Source organism: Rhinichthys klamathensis, unplaced genomic scaffold (assembly GCF_029890125.1).
Source record: "Rhinichthys klamathensis goyatoka isolate OS25496 unplaced genomic scaffold, OSU_Roscu_1.1 h1tg000035l_1, whole genome shotgun sequence".
Taxonomy (NCBI): Eukaryota; Metazoa; Chordata; class Actinopteri; order Cypriniformes; family Leuciscidae; genus Rhinichthys; species Rhinichthys klamathensis.
The window spans coordinates 4438920-4461952 of record NW_026606583.1 but is presented as its reverse complement, the minus strand read 5'-3'; the positions used below and the strand labels follow the sequence as shown (position 1 = coordinate 4461952).

General features: G+C 35.7%; 2 protein-coding genes and 1 long non-coding RNA gene across 3 annotated transcripts; 2 read left to right on the top strand and 1 right to left on the bottom strand.

Annotated features, from left to right (window-relative positions):
* Nucleotides 1–2: 2 nt before the first annotated feature.
* LOC130080554 (uncharacterized) lies at nt 3–572 on the top strand. Its single transcript, XR_008806680.1, has 3 exons — nt 3–87; nt 203–274; nt 363–572. It is a non-coding gene; the product is annotated as an uncharacterized LOC130080554 (long non-coding RNA).
* On the bottom strand, nt 286–11889 carry kat7b (K(lysine) acetyltransferase 7b). The gene is made up of 14 exons (XM_056245950.1): nt 11703–11889; nt 11165–11312; nt 9669–9914; nt 9392–9474; nt 9086–9169; nt 8687–8785; nt 7861–7971; nt 7322–7513; nt 7148–7237; nt 6830–6970; nt 4645–4738; nt 2661–2807; nt 2466–2572; nt 286–1114 (listed from the first exon to the last, which is right to left on the bottom strand). Exons 1-14 carry the CDS (start codon nt 11715–11717, stop codon nt 1013–1015), a joined length of 1659 nt encoding a protein of 552 aa, XP_056101925.1. The 5' UTR covers nt 11718–11889; the 3' UTR covers nt 286–1012.
* Nucleotides 11890–13668: 1779 nt separating this feature from the next.
* On the top strand, nt 13669–17019 carry ptges3l (prostaglandin E synthase 3 like). Its single transcript, XM_056245957.1, has 7 exons — nt 13669–13866; nt 14063–14176; nt 14969–15035; nt 15153–15251; nt 16285–16374; nt 16516–16575; nt 16669–17019. Exons 1-7 carry the CDS (start codon nt 13838–13840, stop codon nt 16675–16677), a joined length of 468 nt encoding a protein of 155 aa, XP_056101932.1. The 5' UTR covers nt 13669–13837; the 3' UTR covers nt 16678–17019.
* The last annotated feature ends 6014 nt before the right edge of the window (nt 17020–23033 follow it).

The following is a 23033-nucleotide window of genomic DNA, read 5'->3' as shown; positions in this document are numbered from 1 at the left end:
ACTTGGTTTAAAGAAACATAAATTGTTTCCTCAAAGGGCATAAGGGGGACATGTTTGTGGGACTCATGGGCAAGAGATCTTTAGGAGGTATGGCTTTAAATAGCTCTGCTTACACCAGCAATATAATGTTTAATTTAGTACAGTTTAGTACTATGCTGCATAGGTTTATACCTGGCGTAAAATTGCTTATATTAATCTGTAGGTGCTGTCACAAGAACAATCCCAGAGACCAGTACAGCAATGGACAAATCTGCAGATTTGAACAAACAAAAAGGTACAACACTGTTATCAGAAATGCATTTATGCAAAAATGATAAAATGAACCAGCAGTTTATAAATCTGAAATCATGTTCTTCACACAGCAGATCTTCAAGAGGAATGGGACAGACTGCAGTACTACTAACATTTTCCAACGCTGTATTACAGACTTCACTGGCCTCGGTGTATCGGTATACAATTATTCTTGACTTTTCACTGGAACCAACATTATACTTAATGAGAACATCATCTGTGAGCATTTTTAAGCAAATAAATGTCTTGCTTAAGATATCAAATGTGACATAATAAAAGTATTTATCAAAAATGACAGGTCTTTTTTCCCTGGTTCTGATTTACATGAAAACATTTTCCCAAATAAACCAAGAAACAATGTTTGAAGAAAAATTAAGAATGTGTAATCAATGTAAATCTAAAGTATTTTTTTTTTTTTTGTAAGGCCCCATTTTCTTTTTACATTCTTTTGATGATCAACTGTTTTTTTGCTTTTAAAAACTCAAAATACTTCTAATTTTAAAATATATGTTGGGGCAAAGAAAATACTTTGGCCAGAGACATCAAAAAAATAAATAGCACTGTATAAAACAAAAGTAAGAGATTCCAGAGTTACAAAGAGCACATAAAAAGAGACAAAAATGACAATATGTAACAGCTGAAGCCATTGCAAAAGCCATTACTGATGGAGTCATAAAAATATTTAACGGCAGTTGAGTATGAAATGTAACATGTAAGTCCATTAGGTTCCTTTGGGAGGGGTCCATTTCAGAGAGCTAGGATCAATGGTCTTGTTGTTGTTGCCCCTTTTGGTCTCTTTGGCCTTCCACTCGTCAATCAGGTCCTGTGCCATTCAGAAACAAAACAAAAAAATAATCAGTTTGTCCCAGAAAAAGACAAAATAGCTAACACAAATCCTGTTTAACCCGGAAAAAGGCAGCTGTGGTTACATAATTTACTTATATGGTTATAAGATATGGTTATAAAATGTTAATATACATCTACATTGTACCTTAAAACGTACTGATTTAAACCGAGTAACTTGTGTTGCTAGGTGTTTTGACAGAATGTGCTGTTTTGTGAGCTTGAGGTGTTTTCCCTCAGCACATACAGTATTGTAATGCTCCTGTAAAAGTACCCTTTCAAAATCACTCAAGTATTTCCATTTAGGAAAAAAGCTTGTTCTAAAAGCAAGATAAATGCCATTGAATTCCAATTAGGGATGAATGAGTTAGCGGTTTAATGATAAACCACGATAAAAATTCCAGACGGTTTGTAACACCATTTCATATTATAATTGTCATTAAAACCGTATTTGATTATGGCGATTTGAAAAACTCAGAGTGAATACGGTTCATCATTAAGCAACGTAGAGCAACCGTCTCATGCTGCGTAGGTTTCCTTTTGTGTGAAAACATGACGGAAGGCAGAGCGCGGAGAGAAATTATATGAAAGAACATATAAATGAATGAATGAAGGAACGGGTATAATGTATTATCCTACATTCCTGTGTAATGCCTGATGAAAAAGGCTGAAATGTGAGGTTTATCATTTAAAAAAACAAGAAATTCTTATTTGAACATTTAGTACGTGTTAAATTAGTGGATAACATGTTAAATTGTAATATTAATGTACATTTTTTGGTACATAAAAAATCTGTCCATCGTTCTTAGTTATTAATTTAATGTTAATGCAATAAAAAAGAGCATAGCTAATGTTATTTATTTGTTTGTTTTCGACAACTTTTCCAGCAAATTTGAACAATACTGTGATAATATTGATAACCATGATCCTTTTGATCACTATAATAGTGTTATGAAATTTTTCATTGCGTTCCATCTCTACTTACATGCATAGGAAAAATAATTTAGTCTAAAATATTCTTTTTGATAAATTATTTGTTGAACAAAAAAAAGTAATTGAAATGTATTTTAATGCAATGATATATTCTTCAAAAACAGAAACCATAGTGTAATTGCTATTAAAAAGAAAAATAGAATTTTTATTTTTAATTGAAAATATATATATTTTATATATAAAATTGCTTAATTTTTAAATTGAATAGAAATAATTGAAAGAATCATCATCAACCTTCTATGAAATAGCAGCCCTATCATAAACAAACTTATAAAAGCATGTAGGCAGTAAATGAAAAAAAAAAAAAATGGAAAAAGAAAAAAATAATTTCCTGATACCTGTCGCTTCAAGACCAGATGCTTCCCCTTCCAGTACTTGAGCATCTGAAGTGACTGCAGCGTACTGACAATGTCCACAGGGTTCACTGCGGTCTCTTGACTGATCTCTGAACAGGAGAAAAAAAGAAACAATGCTAAACCTGTAAAGGATTTTACAGGGATGTCATAGTGAACATGCCTACAAACTTTTCTTACCCTTAATGGAGATCTCTTTGCCCTTGAAGTTGCACATGTACCGCAGCAGAACTTCCTTCCAATAGCTGCGATAACTGATGAGGCCCAAATCCGAGAGAGGGCGCTCAGGAGAACCAACCTTCTCTTCAACCTTCGACAGCAGGTAACCTAGAACCACGACAAACAAACAATGTGATGCACGTGTTGAGGAATAACAGCATCCAGAGGTAATGGCATTACAACTCTGTATGACAATCTGATGATGATAAAAGTCTACAAATGTAAATAGTTTTTATGTCCAGCACTCAATCCATAAAGGTCTTCGTCACACTTAATCGCAAACTGGTACAAATATAACAGATAGGGCTGGGGCGGTATATCGAGTTTGTACGATATAAATATATATCTTAAAAACGATACAGGATGAGGCAATACCATATTACAAGCGCATCTGAAAAATAGTGGAGGACATAGAGTGAGCTGCTGTGTGGAAAGACATGAGATATGCTTTATATTAAGGGCTTTAAAATAACTCCGATGTAGTTAACGCGCATAGTTTAAAGCAGGCTTGCCCTACAAAGTAACATAATGAGGGTCCCTACATGCAAAACGAAGCATTGAGAACTTTGTAAGTGTACAGACCGTTTAATAAGAAGATAAAGATGAAGACAGTCCACTTCGTGTATACAGACAGGAGCCATCTTTGGAAAACATACTCGACTAATCAAACCACGAACGACGTGCTAAGTGAGCTGAACTGTATGAAGTTCAGTGAACTTCTGAACTGTGTGAATGGCGTTCGTGGTTTGATTAGTCGAGTCTGTTTTCCAAAGATGGCTCCTGTCTGTATACACGAAGTGGACTGTCTTCATCTTTATCTTCTTATTAAACGGTCTGTACACTTACAAAGTTCTCAATGCTTCGTTTTGCATGTAGAGACTCTCATTATGTTACTGTGTTCGTGTGGGGCTATTTTGAGCTTTGTTAGTGGTATAAACTAGCGATTTCTTTTTACTTATTAAATGCCCCCATTACTAGCGTTATACGCTAAACAGTTTTTAGAGATAAAACTCTTTACATTCAATTATCATGAAAACAAATCTCAGAGAACGGTTGACTAGGTACCAATGTTTTATTAGACCAAAGGTTCATTTTGCGCCGGAGTTCTCCTTTAAGTTGTGTAATAAGATGCGTTTTCCTCAGTGCATAACTTACATTTCACAGGAGGTATATTCTCCATCTGTAAATGTTAGAAAGTCTTGCAAATATTTAAATTTTGCTGTCAGCAGTGGGCGAGCCTTATGCAAGCAAGTCTCTGCTAAACTTCAAACTTCATGAGCTTGTTTATAATTTGAACGTGTTTTGTCTTGCCAATTTACACATTCAAAGAATTTTGAGAGAGAGAGAGAGAGAGAGAGAGAGAGAGAGAGAGAGAGAGAGAGAGAGAGAGAGAGAGAGAGAGAGAGAGAGAGAGAGAGAGAGAGAGAGAGAGAGAGAGAGAGAGAGAGAGAGAGAGAGAGAGAGAGAGAGAGAGAGAGAGAGAGAGAGAGAGAGAGAGAGAGAGAGAGAGAGAGAGAGAGAGAGAGAGAATACTGCCCGTCCCGGTAGTATTTTCTCGTTTCTCTCATAAGTGATCAGTTGAGAAAGAAATCGGATGTTTGTCAGTTTATTCTGCGGTCTTAAATGACAGCACACAGCTAATATTCCTACTTTTGTCTGAGTCATTAATACTAATAAAACCACAACATACAGCTTTAACAAAGATTAAACTATAACAAAGTGTTATTTTACATTTAGGCTAAATTATTAATTTCTGTACCTGAATACTACTGTTAGACTTTGTAACTTTGTTATTTAGTATTCATCTCTGCTTGTATTTTGTGCATTTGTTCTTATTTTATTGCTGACTGTTCACTTGTTTTAAATTAATAAATGAAAAGCCAAGTGTTCTTTGGCCATTTCGCCCAGCCCTAAAAACAGACAGGGATGTATCACAGGTACTCACTAAAATCAATCAGCATCTTGCCATAGCCCTGTCTCATGTACTGTGGCATAGTCAGGATACAAGACACATTGTAATTCAGGAACGAGTTCTTCTCCTATGGAAATAAAAAGCAGCAATTATAAAAACTCTCCTGACAATGTTATGATCTAGGAAAAGGCTTCAAAGACACTACAGGCTAACATTTTTCAAAATGAACATGCATATAAACGTGGCATTATATTAGCATGTTCTGCTGATTTATGAGACTTTCAGCACACAATTAGGGTGAAGTGCTCTTCAGGTTAGTACCCCCACAAAACACTTTAGCCTGGTTCAGATTTTTCTTTCTTTAAAAATAAAACTTCAAATAATTAACCCCCGTAGATTGGCACTCTAAACCTGTTGATCCTTACTCGCATTAGGGATGGGACGAAATATCGTTTGACGAAATATCGCGATACAAAACGTGACGAAACGCATCGAGGTGGAAAAAAATGGATCGCGAAATAAAGATAGATGGCACTGCTGCATGATTTGCGTAGTATATAAATAATTTAGTGTATTATATGTGTGTGTGTATGTATATGGGGCAGACATACAGTCTATGGTGGCAGGCTGGCAGCACCATCTGCTGATCAAGCAGGTTAAAACTAAATGAAAAAAAAAAATTATATCCGGGGAACGGTGCGGTACGTCATCACGTCAAGACAGCGCATGTTGCAACAACAACACTGCAGTCTACAGCGAGCTAACAAATATTAGCATCAGTACCAACTGCCTTGCCCCCAAACAGCCGACCATGGAGTCAAATGTATATATATACCGTAAAACTTCAAATAATAGCCCGGGCTTTTATTTTCCCAAATCGTCGAACTGCACCGGCTTGTATTTGAGACAGGCGTCTATATGAGACCGGCCTTTATAATTAAGTGTTGAGATGTTGTTCATTGAGTCTAAGTAAGCCTAGAGTCTCTAATCTCTAAAAATCTCCAAATGCTCCACGTGAAACTGCGGTCTTCCGACCTTTTACTATCGTGTCAATTGATTTTGATTAATATGCGCGAGGGAGAGAGAGCAAGACAGCGCTCGTTTTGTTTGAAGACGTGAGAGTGCGCGCGCGCGGCCGGGGCGCTCTCTCTCTCTCTCTCTCTGCTCGTTATGCGCCCTGTCATTGTCAAGCGCAGCAGTCAATTCATTCTACATCACTCGCCGATCAAAAAAGGCTTTGGCGGGACACACATTTGCTTTGGCGGCCAAAGCAAATGAATAAGTTGTTGTTATACAGTAATATTTTTTTCTTTTTTTTCCTTTTTTGATATCGTATCGTGACGTATCGTATCGTGACCCTGGCATATCGAGGTGCATCGTATCGTGAGTTTAAGTGTATCGTCCCATCCCTAACTCACATATTTAGAACAAAACATACAGATCAAAACAGAGAAATTAAATCAATTGTTCCTTCCCCAGTTTAAAGCAGCATCCCACTAACCACTTTAAGAATAAAAAAGAGGGATGACAGACTTTTGAATGCGTGTTCTGTGTGTTTGTCCCTTCATGGTTGTGGAAAGTTCATCCACCATTTTCATTGAGAAAAAAGGACATTCATAAACTTGTTTTTGCCTCTGCTTTAATTTATGTGTATAAATTATGGGGCTAACCGATAATAAATAAAGAGATATTCACGATTATTTTACTCAAATTATAAATTGAGATAAATCACAATAATTCTCATTTGTGAACTTTATTGAGAATTATTGCACTTTCACGCAAGCACAAAGCAAGAGAATGTCAACTCGTACGCAGGGTTTATCTGATTTGATATTTGTCATATGTATTTACACACTCTTTACATTATGAAATCTGGTAAAACCGTAAAACTTTAAAAGCTGAAAAAGCCAGAAAAGCTCTGATTGGAGGTTTTAAACCCTTCACTAGTCAGTTATTAAATGTGAGGCAGTTATTAACTGGTCACGGCCAACACCACATAAGTACAACCTCACCGACTGGCTTTAAATCATTTCAAGCTATTCTGATGTTCTAAGAGGAGTGGACCTTTACCTCAGCAAAGACTTCAGTCTATGTGAATGAGGTAAAAAAATGGCTAGTGGGACACTGGCCATAAATGCAAATGTGTTGATGAGTGATTATGTTATTGTACATTTTAGATCATGCAAGTCACTATAAGCTGAGTCCGGCACCACATTACCTTTGAAAAATATCCCACGAGGTGACAGCCTGTGTTATCAGCTTCAGTCATGACATAAAACAGGAAAGGCTCCACATCATAGTACAGTGTTTTATGGTCCAGGAACAGCTTGGCCAGCAAACAGAGGTTCTGGCAATAGATCTGTTAAGACAGGTATAGAAAATATCAGTAATATATGTAGCAAACAACACTCATCAACAGACTAGAATTTCATTTAAGAGGGGAAATGGTCTATTTCACAAAGCTACAAACACACCCAGAACCCCTTTGCATACATGCAACAAAGAACAATGAGTGCATTTAACATCAATTCCTCACCTTGTTCTTTTTCCCATCAACCTCAAACACAGAGATGGCACCTTTTCTGTAGACTTCATCACCAGGAGGGTGTTTCCACACACATTTGGCCTGCATATACCCCAGAGGAATGAAAATGTCAAACTTAACTTTCCTTTCAAATATATTTAACAGGTAGGAAGGTAGACTTCATACCATATGTCTGCGCAGGATGGTCTGGCTCTTCATGTACTTAAGGCAGAACTCACAGACGTACAGACGCCCCAGACGAGCGTACTCCTCAGGGTAGGGAGAGTGGTACCAAGTGTCTAGCTCATAACGGCCAAACAAGATGGTCTTGATCATGTTACTCCCCTCTGTGATCTGACCCTGCAGACGCAGTTTCTCCTGCAAAAACATTGGACATCAAATTTATACATACAGCCAATTCAGCTAAAATAACAGAAGAACTTTGGCAGTAAAACCAAAATCACAGTACGAGTAATTTTATATCACAGTTACAGTACCATCATATAGTTATTTTTGCTAAATTCAACAAAAAGTGTTTTATATATTACATGACCACATTGTAATGTCAGTTAATTAAATACTTGAAAATCACATCTCAACTGATTATTTTCTTAATTTATTTACAATTTGATAGGATGCAAGCCAAAGGGTAAAGTGTGTTCCCGTTGTCAGTTGAGTTGAGTTTGCAGTGTCAAGTGTGACGTGCGAGGAACGTGTAATCATACCAGATCCTCTGATGCGCGGGCCTGAGCTTTTCTGAAGAGCTCCAGATCATAATCACTGGTGATGTTCTCCAGCAGTGGTTCTCGAGTGATGCCATGTATCTGTCTGTGCTCCTGACACATCAAATATGAACAGATGTAGTCGAATCGCATACATAAACAATTATACCCCATAGGCTTGCTGCGGTAGTGTTACACAGTGTTTGGCCGAACACCAATTACATTCCCTCCCCACTGCGGCACCGCCCCCCACTCTCATTTAGCTTTTTTTATAGATATGAAAAACATTTAGTTCACTTGGACAACACAATTATAAACAAAGCGTCGGCTCTGCTCCATGACCAGAGTAAGGACAGATGACTGACAGGACGATGGCGAAGATTTGGTGTGCAACAGATCCTTAACATTATTGAAAAATATCTTATCTTGTAAAATGTGTGGTCAGTACTGCCACTCTCTTTACAGATTACTTGTGATCATGAAATCGAAAGTTAAAAGCGAGTGCGCATTCAAAGGTGATATCAATACACTGCATATTGATAACGGCTCCCTGATGCCTGAAAATGATATACAATATAAATTCTAAAAAGTTCATGAAGACAAAATGGGTAAAAATCAAATTCTTGTTGGTCCCAGAGCTCATTTTATGTAATTATCTAAAAGCCAATGAAAAATCCTATTAGTTTTTTGCCAAGGGAACCAGTTTGATTGTAACTTCTGGGCTGGCCTATAAAAATACGTCATCCCTGCAGCGGTTTTTAGCTTATATGACTACACAAACACATTAATATACAGACATTTTTAAAAATCGCTAAGAGAACACTATTACCATGTACTTTTCTTTTTGGTCTTTTGTCAGGCCAGAATCCCTCCTCTTCCTAATCTCCATGACCTTCTCTTTATATCGAACCTGTCTTGGAGTTGGAGCCTGTAGAAAAGCAATGCAAATTAATTACATCCCACTTTTACTAAAAGGTACTTTGTGTCTCATCCAGATAAAGCTCTTCATGCATAGCTCATCAGTCATAACTTCACTGTGGTTACCACAGAATTTATGGCTTGCAAACAATCACATCTCATTTTAAAAATGGAAGGCAACACGCGGCTGACGTTAGGACTTCATGCAAGTGTCTCTTTTTTTGTACAAAAGCATGCATGCACTTAAGAGGCATTAACACGCTGGTGTGATGTTTGTTTAGTGTTGAGCGAACATCTGTTTGGTGAGAACCTGATGTCGAGTAGCGTGTCTGTTCTCCTCGTTCTGCCCCTGACTGCGCTCTTCCTCTTGTTTCTCACGTTCGATGGCTTTCACCTGATCGAAATGAAAAGCACAAAGATAAACAACAGAAAAAGTGCTAAACAATTTAGAAAAGGATAAAGCACACATGCTTACACTACATGATCATTGCAATTTAGCAGTCAACCAAAACAATTTTTTTTCCCTGAAGATCATACCTCATTCAATCCAAGAAAGTGGCCAAAAGATACAATTTAATAATAGCAAATAACAAAGTATACTTTGGGCTAAACACACCTTGCACTCATCTGCTGACAAGTTATGGTAGAGAGGGCATCCTGATATGGAGAAATGTCGCTCATGTTTCCCTGTTAAATGTCCTGTATAAAAGAAATTCAGTAAAATATACAGATTAATTTTTTTTTTTAATTTAACTATAAACAATCCAGTGAAATTTGAAATGTTTTAAAACAATGTGAACATTGTTTTTTTCCAATTAAGTCCTTGTAAACCATTAGCACTGAATTTGATTATTAAACAAATGCAAAAGGAAATTAATTTGAAGAGCAATTACCCAGAGAATTGCACCCAGGTGTGGGGCACTTCATATTGAAGTTGTAGCTCTCATGAAAGCGGCGGCGTTTTGGACGATGAGAGGGATCGCTGCCAGAGTCTTTCTGGTCTTTAGTCACGCTCTCATCGTGGGATGCATTGGGGCTGGATATGTCGATGTCTGATTCGGATGAGGGTGCGTTTCCTGTGGGCGTCCTGGGGGGAGACTCGTCTCTCTCTGCTGCTTGCTTCACATCCGGAGGAGCATCTAGATCAGGAACAGAATTAACTTCTTATAAACATATGTATAGGTTATACATATAATACATAAAGCTTTGCAGCAGGGAATAACAAAAACAGTAACTTTTAATAATTATAATAAAATATATTTAGAAGAAAAATGTCCTTGAAGAATATAGTGTCCTTGAAGAATATAGTGTCATACCATTTAACACTTTGTGCTTTTTGTTTTTCACCTATGATAGTGATTTGAGTGGTCCCTTTTTTGATCATTTGATTTAATTTTTCTTATTCAAAAGAAAATTGAAAAGCTGTCTGCAAATTATATTGTGATGTTTATAATTATATTTTTATTTATTTTTGGGAATAAATGACAGGATTTCGGATTAATTGAAGAAAAATCGAGCAGTTGTTTTGTTGGTCAAGGCAGCGAATCCACATGCAAAATGTGTGTTGGGAAATCTTTTGCTGTCATGCAAAATTTCCGATTACATGGACTCCAAGTGAAATGCCTGAATTTCCCTGGCAAAAATTCACTAAACAACACTAGTACTTTCTAAAGTAACTTTAAACTAACAATACATTTGTAATTACATCTATTAATTAAACACATACAGTACGTTTATCCAAAGTGACTCAAAGGGTGTTCACACTTGTAGTTCGGTTTTCTTGGTTCTTTTGGTCCGGACCAAAACAGAAAATGATGCATATAGTCCAGGGTTCGCTTAACATTCACACTGTAATTTTTAATACCGAACCTAAAGATACAAAACAAAGAAACTGCTTTTATGGCGAATATTTTGTAACAGAACTTTTAACCGAACATAAAGGAATCAAAATGATACTGTGTGCTAAATGCGCCCGTTGTGTGCGTGTACATATGGCGGTATTTTTACCACCTGAGAACTCACAACCAGCTTAGAAAATGTGTAAAGGAGTCAAAACAGCACCAGGAATACCTCTGTCACACACAAATGAAGATCTGCAGCAAGAAGATGCAGTTCCGACACCTATATCAAACTGTAATGGGCAACTACGATGATGAGGAAAAAACACGTATTTTTGAGTACTTTCTTTTTTAGGGGTTGCATCTTGAGACATCACATCCTATTTTTGGTTTGTTTAGATGTCTTTGGTCCATGTTGGGTTTTTATTTCAGCCCAACCACACCAGAATCCACTTGTTTGATGCGCACCAGGTTCGCACTTAAGTTTGATAGCCCATAAACTGGCACATACTGTATGAGAAACCAATGTATCATCAGCTGTGCGTGTATACCTTGAGAGCTCTGGCTCAGGCGCAGTGACGCTCGGGTCAGACGGGTGTTATTGCGCTGATTGGCTTCACTATGAGAGCTGTCGGTCTTCTCATGATCTCCAGAGTCATCAGAATCTGCAGTCCCGTCTGAACTACTGCCTGCTGTTCTCTGCAAACATGGTGTCAACACAGTTATATCGCCATGCACGTGTAAACAGCTCAGAATAAAAATAATAATTATAGATACCAACAACAAGACACTCACAAAATACATATATCACTAAAGTCAAACGGAAACATTTTACTATTATACAGTCTGGGTTGTGTTTTAAAGCCAAATTGCTAACTAGCTTCATTATCAGTTTAAAACACACCATTTCGGCGGCACTTCGGCATTTTTCAATTCTCATGCGATAAAATGTTATCCGCTAATAGCGTTGACAAAAAGTTTCATAAAGTAATTGAAAACACACTATTTTTGTCCGAGAATGTAAATAAACATTGAGCTAGCATTTAGCCCGCGCTGAGGCGACTGGGCAATTCTCGCATCTTCTCTCACCTTTCTCCGCGGCATGTTGCGTCTAATAAATCCAAACGCTGTCCTTTTTACGGGGTTGTCAAACGGGTATATTTCTTCTGTGCTATCTGATATAATACAGCAGCAATGTGTTCATAAGTTTGTGTGTTTCTGTTCTCGCCAATTGTTCACTCTCTCGCGACTCGCGCCACACAGGATCACGGCGGAAGTGACGTACAAACGACAAACATGGCGACGGTGAAGCGCCGACCAATGAAAAAGGAAAAAAGGAAAAAAAAAGAAAAGAAGCGCCGACCAATGTGAGGAATGTCAAATGTATTTTTTTTATGTTTTAACAAATTGGTGCAGATAACATAAACTACGATCTTTTTTTCTTTTATATATTAATTCAAATTATGTTCATTTTGATTATATTTTACTTCTAAGTAAATTTCATCTTTACAAACCCAGAGCAATTCATTGTAACCTAAATTTAGGATGAATTCTACTGAGGTAAAATCCCCCATTTTCCACATTTGGGAATATGTCAAAATAACATTCTTAAATTAATCAACGAATCCCTTCACATATCAACTACGATCCTTAATAAATAAAGTATCTCTGTGGAAAAAAGTGCAGGAACACTGTTTTGAAAAGAGCAGCTTCTCTGTCTCACTAATTGAATGTAGTTAAGTTACTAGTAAAGTCAATATATTGAATAATTTAATAAATAATAAATTATTGACATGCTGCTGAAAAAAAAAATATAGCCTATATATTTAGTAGCTAGTGCCCTACTTTTAGTTAGGCCTACTTGCTAAGCTACTGTCAATCTATTGAAAAATGTAGCCTAAGTTAAAAATGATATACATTTTACATTGCAAAAAATTGACTTAATGCACACAATCTCTACAGATGGCGCTGTAGGACCCCCACTTTGAAACCATTAGGGGAAACACATATTAACCCAGGGCTCGACATTAACGATAATCAATAATTTTTTGAAGGGACAAGTAAAAGAGAATTTTACTTGCCCGACCGGACAAGCCTGATTAGAACAATAACAACAAAAAATAGTTAGGGAATCACTAAAACGAGAGAATGATTCTGATTTTATGTTATGCCGAGCCCTCTCCGGCCCATGTGAAAAAACAAGCAAACAAACAAACAAAACGCTTGATTGTGACAAGAATAAAACTAAATGCAAAAAAATGTTTATGATTTTATACATTAATTTGTTCCTTCTAAGGATTCTCTTTCCTCAAAGGCATACTGCCTTTCATCTCTTTCTGCTTCATATCTGCAAGATTCTGATCACAAATGAAAGAAAACAGGAATAGGCACAATATGTGTAAAGTTTACTGAACTGAATTGTGTTTTAACTCTTTATTTTAAAAAGTATGGGCTTTACGAGTGTGTTTATGCGACAAAGCTGCACTATAAACAGGAACGTTTTTCCTTTGCATTTTACGCTTGCATACAACAAGAACAACACTGTCAAAACGATCCCCGTTCACAACGATCCGCAAAAAAAAAAAAAAAAAACGATTAAAAACGCTGTATTCTGCTGCCAGGCCAGTAGTTGGCGATGTCACTTTGTAAAGAAACACTACGTGCCTATAAACTAAACACATAATGCACATGCGGATCACCGTTTTCACAAATTCACGTTTTTGTAGTTTACACAGAGACGATAACAGTATCGGTTTCAAAAACGAGCACTTTGAAACCCGGTTTCAAAAGTTTGTGCTTTTAGGTCCCCAAAAGACTGTTGTTAATGAACAGCAACAAGTTTTTTTGTTTCTTAGTTGAAAACAGCCCTTATAAGCTACAGTGATGTTTGCATCAGACTCAAATAAACATGGCTTGAGGTTTGCATGTTGCTCTGGCAGATTCTCACCCGGGGGAGGGTTTGTGTAATGTCTGGGTGAGGGTAGAAGCTTCAGTGATTTTCCCGAGTGTTCCACCACCTCCTTTAAATGGGATGACCAAAGGGGGGTGGGGGTGAAGTGGTATGTTCCTCTCCCACCAGCTGATACCATCCATCCTAAAAATAGAGTCAATCACTCTGCCAGCGAGCCACACACTGAACTCTCTCCAGTCAAGTCTTTTCTACACGTATAAGGAAAATCAGTCAAAACATTTACACAAACTACATCAAATCTACGAGAATCAAGATGCCAAAGATTGTGAGACCAGAGAACTGGTAGGTGTGAACATGGATGTTTATTTGAAATGGTAGAAGCCGCATGCTCATGTCTTCTACGAAGGGTACATGTGATTTTCACAATGAACTCTGAACTTAGACTTAAAATGGTTGCATCATGTTAGATCAGAAAGTTTCGTTTTTAAAGAGTAGCCAAATGAGAAATACTTTGCTTACATTCTTTTCATTTCTTTAGTCAACCAGCCAGAACACTGTGGTATGACCGGAAAAAGTACATCACTATCAACTTTGCGGTTCAAAACCCAAAAGATGTTCAGGTAGATATTCAGGACACAAAAATTACTCTGCGGTAAGAAAATTATCTTATTTCCAATATCTATTATATCAAATATTTATTTATTTGTATGATTGTTTTTGAGTTTTTCTCAGTAATATCCCATAGGAAATTCGGACTGAAATGATTCTCAGACACAGCAATGAGATTAAGCACAAAGCAAATTCTGAATTTTGCTTATACATACAAGTGCTGCAAAGAACCGTTTTTTTTTTCTTAGTGTGAAGAGCAATTTACAATCTAAAGAACCTTTTCCCCCCAGTGTAAAGAACCTTTTGTGCCTTTAAAAGTTTCCATGAATGTTAAAGGTTGGAACCCTCAATGCCATTAAAGAACCTTTATTTTTAAGAGTCTATCCTGCTTCTCAAAATTTCTCCTGAGATAAGACTATAATCTCCTCTAGAGTTCAGAGATCTCAACAATGTCTCAAACTGTGCTCAATATGAATGCAAACATGTCTCATCACATTTGAACAAAATCAGATGATTTCATTTTATAGATCAAAAAATCTAATTGTATAGCTCTATAGGCCACTCTTGCTAAACACAAACTTAGCATTGTTTTATTTATCCAAAGGAATTTCAGGAGAAACATCTGAGTTAAATGTAGCTCCATAACTCAAGTCTCCTGAGCTGAAAAAGAGCAACCTCTGCTATAGAATAGCTTTGGGATTTTTACATGATAAATAGTGTTTTTTTTTGAGGCCCTGAAACTTTCAGGTACATTATGTATTTCACTATTATACATAACCCTAACCCAAGTAAGAAAATGTATAAAATAATAATAATAATATTTCACTTTTTTCAGCTGTAAAGATGTGGATGACAACGATATCTACAATGAGATTGAATTCTATGACCGCGTATTAAAAGCTGTAAGTAGTTTACCATCCTTTTTGTGATATAATGAATGTGTAAATGAAATTTCATCCATGACAACCAGTTTTCTGTGGATTTCCCATCAAACCACTTTGTGGATGATGCCCTTTTAGGATTCAACGGAGAAGGTCTTTGACCGGACAATTAATATATTAATAAGGAAAAGAAAGGAAAATGTGGCATGGCCTCGACTCCAGAAAGATCTAGCAAAGGTATCTCTATCTATCTATCTATCTATCTATCTATCTATCTATCTATCTATCTATCTATCTATCTATCTATCTATCTATCTATCTATCTATCTATCTATCTATCTATCTATCTATCTATCTATCTATCTATCTATCTATCTATCTATCTATCTATCTATCTATCTATCTATCTATCTATCTATCTATCGTTCTATCTATCTATCTATCTATCTATCTATCTATCTATCTATCTATCTATCTATCTATCTATCTATCTATCTATCTATCTATCGTTCTATCGTTCTATCTATCGTTCTATCGTTCTATCTATCGTTCTATCTATCTATCTATCTATCTATCTATCTATCTATCTATCTATCTATCTATCTATCTATCTATCTATCTATCTATCTATCTATCTATCTATCTATCTATCGTTCTTTCGTTCTATCTATCTATCGTTCTATCTATCTATCGTTCTATCTATCGTTCTATCTATCTATCTATCTATCTATCTATCTATCTATCTATCTATCTATCTATCTATCTATCTATCTATCTATCTATCTATCTATCTATCTATCTATCTATCTATCTATCTATCGTTCTATCTATCTATCTATCTATCTATCTATCTATCTATCTATCTATCTATCTATCTATCTATCTATCTATCTATCTATCTATCTGTCTATTGTTCTGTCGTTCTATCTATCGTTCTATCTATCGTTCTATCATTCTATCTATCGTTCTATCTATCGTTCTATCTATCGTTCTATCATTCTATCTATCGTTCTATCTATTGTTCTATCTATCTATCTATCTATCTATCTATCTATCTATCTATCTATCTATCTATCTATCTATCTATCTATCTATCTATCTATCTATCTATCATCTATCTATCATTTATCTATCTATCTATCATCTATCTATCATATATCTATCATTTATCTATCTATCGTTCTATCGTTCTATCTATCGTTCTATCGTTCTTTCATTTAATCCATCTATCTATTGGATTCCTCTGAGTTTTCTTTCTTTGCTCTTTCAGCCAGCATGGCTGTTAGTAGACTTTGATAACTGGAGGGACTGGGAAAATGAGGAGGAAGATGGCATGGCAGAATATGAGCAGTATGTAGATGTAAGTCTCTTAATCTGAATGCAACTATCATTCTAGATGAAGATGTTATCATTTCAGTTATTGTCACGACGTTGTAGTATGTTGAGATTATAATAAATTCCTACTTTTTCTATCAAATGTAATGACTCTTCTGTAATGCAGATGCTTAATGACATGAAAAACAAAGGAGAGCCTCCTGCCATGGATGATCTGGATGATCTCGTAAGTGCCAGAAACTGTATCAAATGGTTATGCCGTCTTTATTCATTTCATTTCAGTTTTGAGGTCATCACAACACTTTTTTTTTCTACACAGAGTGACTGAGTGGAACAGCATTGTCCAAGATGAATCTATACAGTTCAGTTTTTCAAAATGTTATGAATGCAGTAAAAGCCAATTCACAATGCCCAAATAAACTTGCAATAGATTTTTTTTTTTTTGGATCAGTGCATAAACCCTGGCATTGTGAACTACTTAATATAACTGTGACATGTTTACCTTTGATTTTCTTGAATTCCTTGCAAAATCATTGTTGCTTTGTGTGAAACAAAATTAGATGTGTATTTATTTTCTATTTGTGTTGTTATATAACTGAGGAAATAGATTGTGTATTCATAAACTATAACGTATGTTTTCTACATTAAAGACTTTATGCTTTAGTATTTTTGTGAACAATTGCTTTTTATTGAATAATTGTTCAATATAAAAATGATACAACATACATTTGTAACGGTGGTAGTTGAAGGCACAAGACAAAGATCCGGGTTAAACACAAACTTTACTTGATGAGTCTAGGCAGGACTTACACAACCACATCTAACGTTAACAAGAGCCGACAAGGGACTGAACAGAACAGGGAGTATAAATACACAGGAGGAAATGAGGAAACTAGAAAGGTAAACTAATCAGGGAGCAACGAGAACAGGTGCAGACAGAACATAATTGTGACAATATTACAATAAAATATGCATCCCCCACACCCCAGATAGACTTATACAGTTCTGCGGCATTGAAAGACATTGCAGAGGAGAAAGCAAAAAAATAACATAAAATAAATAATCAGCAGATAAATAGAAAATATAAATACATTTACATAAAAAAGAAGAAACAACTGATTTAACAATATCAAAAGCAGCACTCCAGGTCTGGTTTTTGCAGCTGTGAAAGTAGCTAAAAGTATGTTTGTCTGTTGTTAATAAGAGAAGTCATTTAGGAAGAAAAGTTCTGAAGTCAAAACCATATCCCTGTTTAACAAGAATTATATGTCGTGGGCAAGCTGGGACCAGAAGGAAAACAGTGCAGGGCATTCCCAGAAAAAAATATAAATATGTGCCAAGTGCTCTCTGCAGACATAAATTGCAATGCAGAGAAGGTAATAGAACCGTTTTAAAGGGGTATAGAGTCTAGGCAGTGTTTCCAACGGATCATCTGGTGGTTTTGAGGATAATGTAATTGTCTCCCAAATTTGATCAATAAAGAAATGAAGGGGGTGGATTGGAATCCACTGCTGCTATCTGTAATGAATGAGTGATTATAATCAAGGTATTAATCAATATTTTTCCTTCTAAATATCAAATAAGTTGAATGACTTCTCTAGGCTTGTGAGATTTTACTTTGTTCTAGAAGTTGTGATTACAGAAATGTTCTTTCATTGTATTCTTTAATGTCTGTATTTGAAATCTGAATGCAGTAACAGTGCTTGCTCATTTAGCCCGGCTTCCAGAGATGAAATACGGACCTGTTTTGTGTTTGAGAAAGTGTTAAAACAAAAAGGGGTCATTGAAGCCAATAGTTTAAGGGACATTTCTTTGTTAAAGCCTTACTTTCCAGTTAGACTAAAGTCTAGCTATCCTTGAGAGAAAGAACGCATTATCTTGATGTTTTGAGAAAACTCTCCTGTTTACAGTTAGAGCCTGGCCAAATCCAACCTTGGAAAAGCTGTGTGTCGGTGTGTGTGTGACGTACCTGAGCAGTAATATCATCACTTGTTGAAAAATCCTCTCCCCCTCTCCCTCTTTTCGGAGTGATGATATTACTTCGCCGAGTCCATAGATATGTAATATGCGCCGAGTCGAAGTGCTCCCAAGCACTTGCTATGGTATTCCGCCATACATTATAGTTATCCACTTTACACGTTTAGAAAAACGCAACGTTTTATTTTGTGTCACCATTCTTGGTCGAGTTACACTACTCGTGTAACTGTATTTAAATAGGGAAAACGTGGAGGTGTTTGGTCGCTTCTCTGCTTGGATCCTAATGAATGAACTGGGCTAAGCTAAGTGCTATCAAAGTTTCAAAGGCGAGAGAGGTATGTATCAACTCGTAAGGGAATAACATAGTTTAATATGAAAAAAAAAACGGTGGAGTATCCCTTTAATCATTAAACATTGAAGGACAAAATATTAAAACAAGTGGTATCTGCAATCAGTCGATCAATCAATCAATCGAAAATTTGAAAAAACTACCAAGTCCCCAAAAACAATGGTCTTAATTATTAGCAGTATCCATTGTTTTATTATGCGAAATTTAACATGATTCTTATATTTGTAAAATTGTCCAGATACTTTTTGGGGCATTGATGCTAATAAATGATCATACATTCTCAAAACATGCAATTTATTGTTTAAAATAAGTAGTTTTATACTTTTTTAAGACCTTTTTTGTTCATTGAAGGCTTTTAAGGTTCACCTTTTGTTCATTGACCAGCCTGTGATCCTGCAAGTGCAGCAGGGCTGTGAGCTCAGGCGTCCACCACTGTTACGCATGGACAACTGTTGCTCAACTCTTACGCAGCAGGATTGTGCCATCTTTCATTACATACGTCAGGCGACAAAGGTGACCCCTCGACTTAGGCCAACTTGACCAGTAAGTTTGTGTAAGAAAACAGCATGTGGAAAAGCCTTTGCTATTGTATTGCAGATCATTCATGCAATGGACCGGAAAACAGGTCAAGTAGTCATTAACCTTACCTTTTTCTTAACTTACTCTTTGTATCATTGTACAAGCAGGAGTCCATTGGCCAAATCTTGTTTATCACTGCTTACAAAGAGGAAGAGACCCACTCAAGACTCTGAACCACAGCGATAAAAAACGATAAGGAGAGAATGATTGCTTGGGTGGAAGGAAATATCACATGATTACAGTGCTATCATGATTTCTTGAAACATTTTTAAATTCATGTACTCACCCTCATTATGTTCCAAACTTGTATGACTTTCATTCCTCTAAGGAATGCAAAAGAAGATATTTCGAAGAATATGCTTTAAATACTATATTTCAAGTCACCTGAATTCAAACGGCAACCAGAACCAAAAGTCTGAATGATTTGTTCACAAATTGTTTTGAAGATTGAAGCTTAGAAACTACAGTACTACAGTAGGCCTACTTGCCCATGTGAAAAAGAAGTGTGCTTAATTGTAATGAATGTGCACTTGTTCACTTCAAGTAAACAAGTGCACTTCAAGTACACTTCAAAACTTAAGTGCATATTTTTAAGAAACTGTACTTTCAGATAATATAACATTTATAGAATAAAAGGCTTAAGTGTAAGAGTGGGATTACTTTGGCCAAATACCCACATTTGCAATTTTTCACACTTGACCACTTGTCTACTTAAATGATATTTCCAGAGATTGGCCAAAGTGTTCAAGTGGGCGTGACGACAGCAAGTGTTTTAAGATTTTTGTTTACTCAATACACACTTAATCACCACCACACGACTGGAGTTTCATTATCAAATCTTTTGCAAAATTTCATATAATCTCTGCAGTCTCTGCCCCAATAAAATGTGCAAAACTTTATGTTTTACAATCAAATAATATGTAACATCTAATTAAATTAACTATGGAAAGTTTTCCTAAACATGAGGTGAAATCGGCGATTAATCGATTACTATTTTAAAAAAGTGCACTGTAATAAGTTCATTTTAAAGTCCCCATGAAATCAAAATTGAAGTTTTTTTTTTGCTTTTAGTATGAATGTGTTAGCCTTATTGTTCTCTATAGTCTGCTCCAAAACAATGATACAATTTGCATTTAGAAGATATAAGCATTCAAATCTTACAGTCTCTCAATTCTGCCGATATGCATTAATGATTTTGATGACATCACTCTGCACTTCAGCACTCCTAAATTAAGATTACAGCATTTTCTGTCAATCTAACCTATAATACAATTTAATTTAATCATAAAATAACAACAATTAGGCATTTGAAAACTTTACATTCATTTCACACTTAAGTATTATTTCTGTAACAAGTACACTCTAAAAAATGCTGGGTTGTTTCAACCCAAATTTGGGTCAAATATGGACAAACCCAAATGTTGGGTTAAAAATGTAATTAAAAAATGTACAGTTGAAAGTGAAAGTTGAAGTTGGGTTAAAATTTTAAATTACATTTTTAACCCAACATTTGGGTTTGTCCATATTTGACCCAAATTTGGGTTGAAACAACCCAGCATTTTTTAGAGTGTACTCTTTTTAAAAATATGCTAAAGTCTACTTCTTTCCACAAGGGTGCATGAAAGTATACATTTCATCTAACAGAAGAAGTCATGCAGGTCAAAGGGATAGTTCACCCAAACATGAAAAAATTGTCATTAATTACTCACCCACGACGTTCCAAACCTTTCATTCACCTTCAAAACACAAATGAATGTATTTTAAATGAAATCTGAGAGGTTTCTGCCACAACTACCACTTTGTCGCTTCAAAAAGTTCATAAAAAGATCGTAAAACTAATCCATATGAATTGAGCGATTAAGTCTTGCAGGTTTGGAACAACATGAGGGTGCATTGATGACAGAATTTTTGCATCAAATATACCTTTTTTTTACAGCCAATAACCAAATAGCATTGTTCAGGACAGAATAGTGCTGTGTGGCTCACGTTGCACCCGTAACCTTCAGTGAGGAGTGAAAAACATTGATAAGGATGTTTGTGCAGTCTGTGATGTAACGGGCCGCAGATTCTCCAGGCCACCAAGCGCATAAACAAAATGTTCTGCACTTTGGCCTACTACGCCCATCACAAACCCCACAGAAGAACAAAATTTAAACGTCTATAAAAGAGGTTAGAGAAAAGTAGGCAAGGAAAGTTAATATTTAAAAGCAGTCCTCAGGAGGAAAATTAATCAATATGGATGTTTTTTTTTTTTTTTGAAAAGTAAAATATTTTATTATAACAAACATTTTTAACCAACCAAACACAATGTAAAAAAAAAAAAAAAAAAAAAAAAAACCTTTCATGTTCTAAATTAGAATTCAAACCCAATTTAATGCATTCATTTGTAACATAGGAAGCCAATGTGCCCACTGGACCTGAAAAAATGATCAGAGGCCTTGGGGATAAGTTTGAAGTAAAATAGAAACAAACAATGTCTCCACAATATAAACATTTATTCTTTCATTATGCAACATCATGTGCAGTTAAAGTAGTCTGTAAGTAAAACTGAAATAAATGCATGCATGCAATTACATTGTTAATGGATAAAAAAAGAAAGAATTATAGGCCAATATAGAGACAATATTCCATAATTAAAGTCATAAAAATATGCCTGGAGATATCCTTGGCTTAGTACTGCACGTAAGTACTTATAATAAGTTCAGTTTATAACATAATGGTACTCAAAAATCAGCTACATATACAGTATATATATATATATATATATATATATATATATATACAGCCGATTTTTGCTAATGTTATTTACGTGTGTCAAATTAAAAAAATGGATCTAATCGAAGTGGATCTAATCTGTGTAGAAGCTGTTCTTTGTTCATCTAAAGCCAGGTTTTGGTAGGATGTCAATGTATAGCTCCAAGTATCCCTAGTGAAAAAAAATGATACTTTATTGTATTTGAAATATATTCCCTTTTTCAATAGTACATTGCAAATATACTAACAAAATTTGGACTATCTTCAAATATATTAAAAGTATATTAGCCTCATGCTTTTACCTATTTTCACAATACAACTTTTAACACACAAATAATTGTAGGCTACTATATTTTCTAAAAATATATTTTAGAAAAATATACTTGAAGAGAAAAGTCAGGTTATTTTTTTAAAGTGTTTTTATTTGCACTTTATTAAAAATATATTTTAGGTGGCCTATATTTAAACTGTGTGCTGGAAATTATCATTGTAAAAATGCATTGAAAGTATACTTTCAAAATACATGATAGTTTACAATAGTATTTTGTACAAAGTATAGCTAAGTATTATTTGTCTATTAATGTGCATTAAGAAGAAGACAAAGTGTGCAATTAGTTGTATGGACTTATGGTCGGCTCCGATAGCCTCGTGCGTGGGCAAGTGTACTAACATGTAGCTGTTGTGATTTGGGAGAGCCGAGTTCGAGTCCCTTGTGGACCTTTCCCGATCCCGTCCCTCCCTCTCTCTCCCACCTCACTTCCTGTCTAGCAACTGTCCCATCCTAATGAAAGGTAAAAACGCCCCCCCCCCCCCCCCCCCCCCCCAACTATAAATACACTTATGGTATATTGCTTGTATGTTTCAAAGACACTCATAATGAATTTGTAATGTATTTGTAACACAAATAAAGTACATTTTTATATCACTAATCAAGCATGTAATTAGTCCCTACTACACAGGCATACTGTATACTTAAAGGAGCTGTATGTAAGAAATGTATTTCAATTAATCATAAAATGGCCCTG

What these genes read in the sequence shown, in the direction of transcription:
- kat7b (XM_056245950.1), bottom strand. An exon ending in CCTGAGCCAGAGCTCTCAAG is followed by an intron (nt 9,915 to 11,164) that starts GTATACACGCAC and finishes TTCCTGATCTAG; the next exon opens with ATGCTCCTCCGGATGTGAAG. An exon ending in CCCGCGCATCAGAGGATCTG is followed by an intron (nt 7,514 to 7,860) that starts GTATGATTACAC and finishes ATGTTTTTGCAG; the next exon opens with GAGAAACTGCGTCTGCAGGG.
- ptges3l (XM_056245957.1), top strand. Translation starts at nt 13,838, where the DNA reads ATGCCAAAGATTGTGAGACCAGAGAACTG. An exon ending in ATTGTGAGACCAGAGAACTG is followed by an intron (nt 13,867 to 14,062) that starts GTAGGTGTGAAC and finishes TCATTTCTTTAG; the next exon opens with TCAACCAGCCAGAACACTGT. An exon ending in TCCAGAAAGATCTAGCAAAG is followed by an intron (nt 15,252 to 16,284) that starts GTATCTCTATCT and finishes TTGCTCTTTCAG; the next exon opens with CCAGCATGGCTGTTAGTAGA.